The 12,278-nt window shown below is 37.0% G+C and overlaps 2 protein-coding genes across 5 annotated transcripts in view; one reads left to right on the top strand and one right to left on the bottom strand.

Annotated features, from left to right (window-relative positions):
• The window catches only part of TGFBR1 (transforming growth factor beta receptor 1), a 52,811-nt gene that overhangs the window by 6,929 nt on the left and 33,604 nt on the right, over window positions 1-12,278 (bottom strand). For all 3 annotated transcript variants that reach the window (XM_031450092.2, XM_031450094.2, XM_064490347.1), the window contains exons 4-8: window positions 11,178-11,408; window positions 7,184-7,351; window positions 5,310-5,466; window positions 4,065-4,189; window positions 2,946-3,076 (exon numbers count right to left, since the gene is read on the bottom strand). In XM_031450092.2, coding sequence (XP_031305952.1) covers window positions 2,946-3,076; window positions 4,065-4,189; window positions 5,310-5,466; window positions 7,184-7,351; window positions 11,178-11,408 — 812 coding nt within the window. The remainder of the gene's footprint in view (window positions 1-2,945; window positions 3,077-4,064; window positions 4,190-5,309; window positions 5,467-7,183; window positions 7,352-11,177; window positions 11,409-12,278) is intronic.
• ALG2 (ALG2 alpha-1,3/1,6-mannosyltransferase) overlaps window positions 1-12,278 on the top strand; it is a 582,719-nt gene that overhangs the window by 550,233 nt on the left and 20,208 nt on the right. The window lies entirely within an intron of this gene.

Raw genomic sequence — 12,278 nt, 5'->3', positions numbered from 1 at the left:
GAGGTGGAGGTATAAAATAAGCTACAAGGATGGATTGTACAACATGGGGAATATAGCTAATATTTTATAATAACTATAAATAGGGTGTAACCTTTAAAAATTATAAGCCACTATATAGTATACCTGTAACATAATATTGTACATCAACTACATTTAAAAAATGATATTGTAAAATAAATACATAAATAAAAAATTAAAATTTAAAAAAAAAGGAAAGAAATGACCCAAGTTCCCATCAATAGGGTACAGGTGCCAGCAACTGGAAAGCAGATGGGCAAAGGGTGACTGACTTAACAGAGCTGTACAAGGAAAAGAAGGAACCTGACTCACATGAAAACTCCCTCCAAACTGAGGAATTAACCACATCAGGTAGCCCTGGGGTGAAGTTCAGGCTAAAACAGGATCAGCCAAAAGAGCTGGAACCCTAGATTTCTGCCCCTCCCCAACTGCACACAGCTGGGTGACTGCCCCACCCCTACCCAGCAGAAGAGGAGATTTGCGTCACAGACACTTCTGTCCTGGGGAGTATGAGGGCAAAGTTCCATACTGACAACACACTGAATGCTAAGACTAAACTATTCTTCCCAACACATGGCCAGCAATTTTACATTCTCCTCAGGCGACAGACTAGAAGACTCTTCAGCCCAAGAGGAGAGGCCAGAAGAGACTGACGTCTGTGATTCTCCAAGGAAGCAACCCAGTTTGATCAGCCTGCGATCACAGTCGATGACAGTAAGCTCCATCATGTGCACAGAGTTTCCCATCAGCTCTCAGGACCCCTCTCATACATGAAGAGTATCTGATCAAAGCCTTGAGGACAGGAATGGGAACTGCAGACAGGCTGACATCACCAGAAAAAAGCAACTTGGAGAAAACAGCGTATAGGGAGAAAACAGTATCAACAATATATCCTTAAGATCATCAAAGAGATTAAAGAAAATACTGACAGTGGGTTTATCATCAGTAGTTTCTTGTTTCTTGTTTGGTTTTGGAAAAACGTTACAGAAGAACTGGAAGATAAACCTGATTAAAAAAAAAAAAGATAAAAGCTGATACTTCTTCTAGAAAAATGGAGGGAAAAAAACCCAGATAAATAGGAGGGAAAAGATAAGAAAATTAGAAGGCCTGTTCACAACGTCTACATTCGTAACAGCTGAAGAAAAACAACAGAGGAATATGGAACGGAACACCTCAAAGAGATATTTGAGGAAAATTTCTTAGAGATGAACATTTGTTTCCAGGTAAAAATGACGAAGGGCCCAGCACATACATAAATTCATACAGCAAACTGAGCACCTACAATCTTCTAGATACCATCCCAGGTGTTAGGGACACAGCAGTGACGAGAAAAAACCCATGCCCTCATAGAGCTGACATTCTAGAGGGCTAAAGCATATAATTAATAAGCAAAATGCATGGACTGTCACTAAGTGCTAAGGAGAAACATCATTTGGGAAGGAGATAAAATATGCCAAGGAAGTAAAGTGCTATTTTACATAGGGTGAGGAGCACTGTCTCACTGACAAGGTAACATCTAAGCAGAGACCTGAAAGGGGAAAATAAGACATGGGTCCAGGAAGGATTCACCATAAGAGGCAAAGGGAATCCCCAGGATGAAGGGTGAGGGATGTTCCAAGATGAGAGCTGTAGAGCTGGCCTGGAGAACAGCCAATCCAGACTGGAAAAGGTCAGAAGGTTCTGAAGACACTTTAGGTATTCTACCAGTTTCATATTCTTGATGGGTTTCAACTGAAATAAATCAATTGAAAGATTTATAAAGCCCTAGAAAAGTGGAAGAGTAAGTTAATGTTAAGTATGTAGAAAACTAACCAAATGGAGAAAAAAACAAAAATGACAGCGATGACATTAATTCAGCATGCTGTGACAGTAATTCCAAACTGCGTATGTGTTCTTAATGTTAACCGCTAACTTTCCTCCATGCTTAAAAAGCCATGTGTTTAATAATAATCTGCTCTAATTATTGCATGAGTTCATGAATACTTCCAGTTTATTATACTTATAGTATCAAAGGAATCAAAATCAAAATTTTAAAAGACAAAATCTAGCCCAATTCCATTTGTTAATAAATATGCAAATTCTGTGAGCATACTATACATTTTATCTGGGCTTGGATAGTTGACTTTGCTAGAGGTAGCCAAGGAGCTCTCTCGATGCCAAAGGCATCTACTTGGGTCCTACATTTTTTTAAGATGTAAAATCAACTATTTCAGTGACCAGCTTTTTATTCTTCCTAAAATATATAACTTCAAATCTGGAAGGAAATGTTTTGCTTCACCAACATTATAATAGTAACAGCTAACAATTAAGGATAGATTAAATAAAATTTCTTATGAATTCTTTAAAAGTACAACTACAAAAATATTTCAAAAACTTTTTGTCAGAGCTGGGGTTGAGAAATTCAGACTCTGCTGGAAAGCATTTTCCCCAAATTCCTGGTGAATGGTCATATGGGCAATGAGATGAATTAAGATGTAAAATCATCTGAACCATCTTCACATCATTCAAATCCCTCATTTTACAAAAAGGTATATTACAGTCCAGAGAACTGTAACATCTTGCCCAAAGTCGGACTCTCTATGGCAGCCAGGCTGATCTAGAATATAGGCCTCCTAATTCCATCCAGCACTGAGCCCACTACTCTGGGTGGCCCTGATTGAAGGGAAGCTTTAAGCAAAAATGAAGGAGCCTTGGTTCAATGTTCTGATACACTGATGGTCACTGAAAACATTCCACGCCACTTACAATGTGCTTAAATTGAACATGAAAACCAAACTGTTCTGTTTTTACTCATTGGTTTAAGAGACATGAAAAAGAAAGGAATGGGAATTCTTATGTCTATTTTCTGTAAGGAAAAATAGCAAATTCCCACCTACTAAGCAGAAGCAGTTTAGAAAACTGTGTTAGTATCCAAAATAAATACTCACTTCACAGCTCTGCCATCTGTTTGGAATATTTGGCCTTAACTTCTGTTCACAAACAACTTTTCTCATTTCTTCAACTGATGGATCAGAAGGTACAAGATCATAGTAAGGCAGCTGGTAATCTTCATGAATTCCTACATTGGTTAAAAAAAAAAATCTATTTTGAAGGATTCACTCAGATAATGTCAGAATATTCTTGACCAGATCAAAAAGGAACCCCCGAGAGTCCTGTTACAGTATCCCATTACTACATGAGGCTGAGTGGAGCAGGGCTTACAGCCTGCTCTAGGCTCATCCACATCGGCGTCAACAACCCAGCTCCTTGAGTCAGTGCTGAGCCCACACCTTGAAACTAAATATCACCATGGGATCAGCAAAGGCTATTTTAATGATGGTTAACTGTGAGCTGTGATGACCAGACTGACATTTTCTCCTAGAACCCTAAAGAGCAAGAAATTAAAGCTTTTATTCTGCAAAGTGCACAGCTTCACCTGGTAACGGGGATACAGACACTATCACTAAGATGTGAATCTCACAAGGCAAGCTGGAAGTGCAGCCTGTACTATTTGCTACAAAGCAGAGACATAATCCATCTCTCACTGCTTCAAAAGCCTGAGGCACTCTACAGGTGAGCCTGGGTCCTCAAGGATAAGACTATTTCTCAAGTAAACACTGAAAGTACTCAATCAAAAACTAAACTAAAACAAACTTACTTTAAAAAGTAATGTAATGGCAGTGTAATTATATTCTGTATATGTAATTTCCAGCTACTAAGATGGAGAAAATAACCACAATTTCTGAGGGAAAAAAATCAGTTTGACCCAGGTACATGCTAGAAATAGCTCCCTGGTTGGCCTCTCAAGCCATCATCCATTCTAAATATCTAAGTATTTGGTTTCTGATGTTTCCCAAGATTCAAGTGGAAACAGAAAAAGGATACAGCATGTCATGTTTTCCCCACTATAGGTTTTATCTCTTTTATGCTCCCTGGTACTCTTCAGTGATCACTGGCTGAACATAAATTTCAGTTGTTAACTGTGTATAATTTCATTCAACAAAAAAGGCAATTCTTGAACAACTTTTGTTCATGACAAAATTTGGGGGGAGGAGGGAGAAATTTACCACCAACGGAACATCGTCGAGCTATTTCCCAGAATACTAAGCCCATTGCATAGATGTCAGCACGTTTGAAGGATTCAAAGTGTTTCATATTTATGGAATCATCAAGAACTTCAGGGGCCATATACCTAAAAAAGAAGTCAGCATTTTATTTTATGGAATAGTGACCACATTACTTTTAAACTGTTAGATAAATTTTCTTTTACTCCTGAGGTGGGAGGGGGGATGTAGTGAAATCAATATTAACTTAGACCTTTTCCCTGTTTCAGCATGGTTCTGCTGTTTTTAAAAATGACTACTACTTCTTATAGAAACTTTCTCAAAGTACATACAGTACAAAGTAGAAAAGCATTCCATTACCACCACACTTTTGTGGTGTTGACATTTTGATGAACATCTTTTCAGACATCTCTTTATATACAGACAATACAGACAGTATCACATAACTGAGATCATACTAGACCCAAGAATAATATTAAAGATCTGCATTGGTTTGCAAATTAATGATGTCAACTAAATCCTATGAAAAGCTAAAACAGCAATTTCATGCTGTCTGCCTTATGATCTTCGTTTCCAATGAAGGACATACATGTATCAACTGACTATCCCAAGTGTCTTGATGTACACCACCTCCTTTGTCATGTACTATATATTTTACTCCAGAAGTCTTCTCACTAAAACTGGATAAAAAGAAGGACAGGACTATATTCCAGGGTACAAAATAAGAGACAAAAATGAATACCAGTCCTACTGATGCCACACTGTAGGGTTCTGAGGTTTCAAAAACTTTACTAAGGTTACTGATTAGGACTCACAAAGGGAAACAGGAGGGGAAAGTATGCTCTAGGCTACAGAATATGCAAAAGTTCTAAGAGAGAAAGGCATATGTTCAGGAAATAAAAATATGGAAACAGTTGGGCTAACTATAGTGGAGCATTTGATGTGAGCATTAAGTGAGATAATATATATAAAAGACCCATTAAAATGACTAGCACATAGTAGATATCCTAGAAACAGTAGCTACTATTACAATAACATAACTCATAGTAGTATTTTCTGGAAGCGCCACCTTTCATCAGCGGGTACCTTTTTAACTCAGGTAACCCTGGCTTCAGAGCCTTGAGATCTTCTACCTGAGGGCATCTAACAAAGTACAAAGTTGAGTTTCAGAAAAGATATGTATATACCAATGAGAAGGAAAAGAAGCTGATTTCAGAACATATTAATTACTGTGTATCCATAGTATACCTTTTTGTTCCCACTCTGTGGTTTGGAGCAATATCAATTGTATCAGTGGCCGAATCATGTCTTACTGCCAGTCCCAAGTCTGCAATACAGCAAGTTCCATTCTTCTTTACCAAGATATTCTTTGATTTCAAATCTCTATGAGCAATGGCTGGTTTTCCTAAAGAAGAAAAAGGTTAAACATGGTTGCTTAGTGGGTAATACCATCCACAAGTCTCACCTTTAGGTTCAAAAGCCTTACTTCCCATCCTAGTGCCAAAGCATTTCAGCCCCCATCACCTGCAATACCTGGGCCATTACTAAACAACCTTAAGTGAACCAATACACAGAAAGTTGCTGAAATTACATTTCTTCAAAGAAAATAGAGAAAACAAGATGCTCCAAAAGATGATACTCAAAAAATAAGTCTAATACTCAAAGACTCTCATAGCATGCTGGGGGGGGGGGGGGGTGGTTAAAGATAAGTTTGTTGATACCCTATGAATTTTTTTAATAGGAACTCTAGTCACGGATATTCCAATCCAAGGACCAAGAATCTAGATCACTTCCTTTGCCTATCCAGTGAATGCATTCATTAAATGCACAGCACCTCTAATACTAACCACTAGCAAAAGTGCTATTTAAGTGCTACAGTGTGGAAAACCTGGAACCCTTATACACCACTGGTGGGAATGTGAAATACTACAGGTACTTTGAAAAAAGTCTGGCAGTTTCACAACAGAGTTACTGTCTGATCCAGTAATTCCACTCCCAGGTGTATGTCCAACCGAACTGGAAACACATGTCCACAGAAAACACCGTACATCACTGTTCAGAGCAGCATTATTCATAATAACCCAAAATGGAAACAACCCGAATGTCCATCAGCTGGTGAATACGAATATCCAAAATGTGGTATAAATAAAATATTACTCAGCCATAAAAAGGAATGAAGTACTGATAAATGCTGCAACATGGATAAACCTTGAAAATACAGCAAGAGAAAGAAGCTGATCACAAAGGACCACATATTGTATGATGCCATTTATATGAAATGTCCAGAATGAGCAAATCTAGAGATGGAAAGTAGATTAGAGGTTGCCAACGGCTAAAGAGTTTGGGGGAAATGAGGAGTGACTGCTAATGGGTAGAATTCTTTTTGAGGTGATGAAAATTTTCTAAAATCAACTGTGGTGATAGTTGCACAATTCTGAATATACTAAAAAAAGCACTGAATTGTACACTTTAAGTGAGTGAACTGTATGGTATGTGAATTACAACTCAAAGCTGTTATAATCAACAATAAAAAGTACAACAATGGGGCCAGTTGAGATTGCATGTGTGATGTGTGTAGTAAAGTGGGGAGTCAGGGAGCCATTAGGTAGCAAGTGGATAATCATTAGAGCAGAGAGACTGTATTAGCATCTGTTACCTTATATGGCACAAAAATCACAGCATAAAAATTTCATAACTAAAACTTAGTATCAATTTTTCAACTGTAAAATTGTTTCATGCAGTTTCTTTATCCTAGGATCAAATATAATTATTAGATGGCCAGATAACATTTACGTAGCATATTGATGTTTACAAAGCATTTTCACATTTCATTTGATACTACACATAAATTGAATTCCAAAACCAAGATCCTCAAAAATCACAAGACTAAATGCTACTTTTAAGAACTCACAAAAATACCAGTGTTACAATGACTAGAGAATCTCTAAATGAATTCCCACATTCCTAACTCCACCTTAGCTTATCCACAGAAAGAGAAAATATTCTCATCTAAAAACTTATTTTAAACATCTCCAGTTAGGCTGACTTTTGCAAAAATTTTCTGAACAGACATTAGATCCATGGGAATTTAAAGCTTAAATAACAAGATTGCTTTGAGTTACCTTGGGTACCAACAATTTCCATGTGAAGATGGGCAAGTCCACTTGCTGTGGACAGAGCGAGTTTTATCATTCCTTCCACAGTAACTGTGTATCTGTTCAAATAATCAAAAAGGGATCCATGCTCATGATAATCTGACACCAACCAGAGCTGAGTCCATGTACCATTGTCTGCAAAGTAGAATGACTATTCAGATGGGTTATCGAACATTTACGATTTACTTATTCAAGTTACGACTACTTTTTACACTCAATCCTGAATCACACAACTGTAATTTGTTGATACCTTAAATTTGTATATATTTCCTTCATATTTTCTTGTATTTTCAGTTTGTCTTATACTTTTATGTGTATATCCTTTATATCCTAAAAGTAAGCCCCCTATTCTTGAGATATGGCAAGGATAACTGATCCCATTCAAGAGACAAGGAATCACAGTTCAAAGATGGTGATCTTGCGTCTACACAGACAGCAGCAGAGCTGGGACTGTTTGGTGCCTAGAAGAATGCCCGGTTCAGGTTAGGGGTTCAATGTGTGGTTCTGGAAGGAAGAAGAGAAACAACAAGGGAGTGGGGAGGCGAAGATGATAAGTATCTGGAATCTACTGTGGCCACAGTGGGAATGGAATAGTATGGGACAAACTGAAAGTGAGCTTAAAAGAGAAATGCAAGCTTTAATGACAGCCTGTGTACACAGTTCATAAAAAAGCCAGACAAGATGATTATGATTCCAAGGTTTCCAGCTTAGAAAAATGTAAAAATAGTGGTATCACTGACACATGAGGAAGCTGAGACAGGAACTGGAAATGTCAGGAGGAGAAAAAGCTGGGACTGAATCCAGTTTTACACAAGGTGACTTTTCCATAAGTTCATTTGTAAGCAGATACATGAATCTGAAATTTAATTTGAATGTATTTCCCATGAGAATCATGGCAAAGGTTCTCACTGGGCTTCTAAGTGAGGCTGGTCCACAAAAGCCTATTTAACCTAGAAGTCACTAGAAAACCATATATTTCACAAATCATGAAAGCTAAAAATGTCTGAACAATACTAGGAGGCAGGACAATTCAGTACAAGATGTACACTTGGAGTCATTCTGCTCTGGGTTGGAATTCAGGGGCTGACTATTACTGACTACGTGACCTCAGACGAGTTTCTTAGCCAATGAGCCTTTGTTTATTCTTTTACACAACAAGAATATCTTACTTTGCAAAACTATTAAGATTTTAAAAATAGGATAATAGATTTTTTAAGCATTTAGTACAACTCATGGCATGTAAGAACTTAAAATGTGCTATTTCCTTCCCTATTAGTTACAACAAAAGAAAAAACTCAAACTGACATAAAACAATTTCTATATTTTGAAAGTTACTACTTGGAGGAAAGCAACTCTGATTAGAAGAGATTAAGGAATGAGATTTTTTTCAAAAGATTCCGGAGGGGATTTTTGAGTATTTTTAAAAGGATTTAGATATTCATGACACTAGTTCTTTATAAACTTGTTTCTTCATAAACTTTTTAAACTGATTCTGTTCAAACTTGTACCTTTCTTTTTCCCTGACACAGGTGTATCACTAGCTTTATCTGCATGCTTAATTTATTAACCATGCCTGAATTCTGAAAGGCTCATAGATGATAGGAACACAGCCAGATGGAAGAATGGGAGAGTTTCTAAGGTAACTGACAAGAAGGAAGGATATATTTGAGGCTGTGCACATGTAAGGGGTTGTCTGAGGTGGAATCACTAAATCAGGAGGAGAGAGATAAAGGAAAAGGGAATGGAGGTCGAGGGGCTAGGTTCCAGGCAAGGTCCATTAACCCCTGACAAAGAAGAAAGGAAGTAGGAAAAGCCAGCAGGTTGCCAGTTCCCATGGTGACCACCAGATGACAGCACCAGCTTACATGCTGTGTGAATGAATGGGAAGAGTTCAGGGCACAGCTTGTTTACAACTTGGAACAAGACTAAAACTTGCTGGGCCTTGGTGAGGATTGAGCCTCAAAATGCAGATTTAAAGTCACCGTAAAGTTTGAAACCAGAAATGTGGGAAAGTTCTTTAAGGGAGCAGTTACTATCTGAAGAATTAGAGCTTTCTATGATTAAGAAGAGTTTCAGAAAATAAAGACAACTATTAAGAAAGTCTAGAGTCCCAGAGCATAATAAAAGTAGTTTTAAGGGTTGGGGGAGAAGCTAAATGGTGTCAAAGGCAGAAGAAAACTAAGGCCTTGGTCAGACAATGATCACTGCTTTATTGATTTGTTTTTTTCTTAAATTAAGTAATACTGAATTGGTAATAGCTATTGATAATGGCTGCCTATATCTATCACTGCCCCAAGTCACAAAAAGGAGATAAACTTCTATGCTTCCTGATGTGATGCAACAGAATGTATACAATATGTAGAAAATATATAATATTTTAGGAAATCAGTGAAACAACCAGATTGTCTCTAATTCTATCTATCAGTTTTCAAATTATACAAGGAGCAAGTTCAGAGATACTGTATGAATTCAGTTAGCAAACCTAGAATAATTTAATTAAGTCCTACAGGACAAACAATCCAGTTTCTTCAGCAAAGAAAGTGCAAGAAGAAAAAAGACAAAGGGGAACCTAGTGATTTTAAGGGATTTAAGATAAGTATCAACCAAATGACATGGGTCCTAAAGTGAATAACCAATTCTTTTAAAAAAAAAAAAAGGAAATAGGAGACAACTGCAGAAATGTGAAACTGACTAGATATTTGATGACTTTTTTTAAAAAATGGTATGGTTATATTTCATAAAAAAAGATTCCTCATGGTCTAAAAATAAAAACTGAAATGTTTATGGATGAAAAGATGTGTTCTGGGATTAGCTTCAAATAATTCAGATGGGGCAGAATAGGTAGAATCAGAGATCAAACATGACTGACAGTGACTTGATAATTATTGAAACTGGGTGATGGAGGTTCATCATATTCTCTGCTTTCTATATACTGGAAATTTTCTATAAATAAAAGTTTTTTTTTAAAAGTAATAAATGCTTGTAAATACATTTGAAAATACAGAGAAACAAAAAGAAAAATCAAAATCACCCATGAATACCAACTGAGCTTAAACACTACTACTATTATGAAGAAATAAATACTGTTGAAGAAAATGGGAAGGGAGAAAAGTAAAATGATGACTACAGTTCTGGCCCTTAAAAAAAGATAATGATAGCATTTTTTAAAAAACAGGAAAGCTGGGAAATACATTTGATTTGGAGGTATGACGAGAGTTGAGTTATAATACAAGCCTCTGACAGAAGCTATTAAGGTCGGGTTGTGAGCACTACGGTAACTGAAGCCAAGAAAGTAAATGAAGTACAGTCTGAAGTCACTGCTCACAGTCACCACTCGTCCTGACTCTCCACTGACATGGCTTCCTCACTTCCTTCAGCATCTTATCTGGCCTCGAGCACCTGTGTACCACAGGCAAGAGTGTGTCCACGTGGTTACCAAGGGCAAGGTGGTTTTCAAGAAACCATTTCCCTATTTAAGTGAGTTTACTTAAAAGATTAATCTATTTAGCCCCTAGCAATTTAGACAGAGAATACACTGAGAAGTTACTTTTACGCTCCCTGTAAGTAAGGTCATTAGGTAATATTAGAATGCCCTAACGGTCAGGAAGAGATTAAAAGGAAACATATCTGAGCGCTATCCTATCTCAAAGTCCTGGGCAACTAGTGTTTACAAATTCTTCTCTATACTGTGACTACACTCAGTAACTTCCCAGAACCAAACTAACAAAAGCACACAGCTTCTTCTAATAGCTCTTTACATTTTATAAAACAATTAGAGGTTCAGGAACATGTTGTCAAGAGTCAAGAAAATGTTTTAAGAAGATCCTGTTTCTAAAGGCTTCTAATATATTCTATGTGACTAATTTATATGACAAACATCTATTTCTCGTCAAATATGACAAAGTTGAGTAGTTTTGTTTGTGGGAAGCATTTTGTTAAAAGAGAAGCAGATGTTACTTACCTTTATTATCTGCTGCTATAAATCCCAAGATGTTTTCATGACGTAACATCACAGTCTGATAGATCTCTGCCTCACGGAACCATGAACGTTCTTCTCTAGAGGAGAATATTTTAACAGCGACTTCTTCGCCTCTCCATTTTCCTCGCCAAACTTCTCCAAATCGACCTTTGCCAATACTTTCTTGTAACACAATAGTTCTTGCAATTGTTCTCTGAACAAGCAACGGTAAACCTAAAGATAAAAGAAATCGTATTCAACACAATCAACCACAGTACATGTTTCTAACACCACAATAACGTGCCTTAAAAGAATGACCCAGAAAGGTTTAACTCTTTAAGCTCTACCTTTAAGGAACTTACGATCTCACTGAGGAGATACAGAATACATTTGCAAAAACAATAATTCATGATGAAAGGAAAATAATAAATATAATAAAAGAACCCAGAAACTCCTGCCTAGAGAGTCAAGGTAGGCTTTAAAAGATAAGCTAATCTTAGACTGTCCTTGACAGAAGGGAGAGACCAAAGAAGAGAAGGTCAGGTGTTTAGGCAGGAGGAATATATAAGCAAAGGTAGAAGAAACTGATGCATGGTTAGGGAACCAACTTAGATAAACAGAAAGAGAATGTATATGGTAAAGCAGCAGAAGAGAAGGGAAGCTGCCCCAGACTGCTGAAGAGTACTGAATGCCAGGCTCAAGATGACCATGAGAGATGTAGGTAAAAGAGGAGCCACTAAAGATTTCTGAAAAGGGACCATGAATGGAGAGAAATAATTTTTAAATCTTATTTTAGACAGATGAATTTGGTAAGTTTTACTGGTGAGGAGGAGAAAAGTATGTAAACACAAAAAACATAGAAGTAAATTCTGGCCTAACTTTTAATAAATTAGTCGAAAGTATCACAGAAGCCATTTTAAGACAAGCAATTTACGTGGTAGGAACTGGCTGCCCAGGCAACACTAGGATCCTAAAGAATGATGCCAAGTAACTTAGCTTGGTGATGAGACATTGGTAGTTTTTTCACCAAATGAACTTGCCTTACTCTAAAATACATATTTTTAAATATTTCCATACTTATTTCATTTACAAAAAAAGATTTAC

The sequence above is a fragment of the Camelus dromedarius genome, chromosome 10, assembly GCF_036321535.1.
Source record: "Camelus dromedarius isolate mCamDro1 chromosome 10, mCamDro1.pat, whole genome shotgun sequence".
Classification (NCBI taxonomy): Eukaryota; Metazoa; Chordata; class Mammalia; order Artiodactyla; family Camelidae; genus Camelus; species Camelus dromedarius.
The sequence above is the reverse complement of the archived record's forward strand: the minus strand, read 5'-3'. Positions and strand labels throughout refer to the sequence as shown.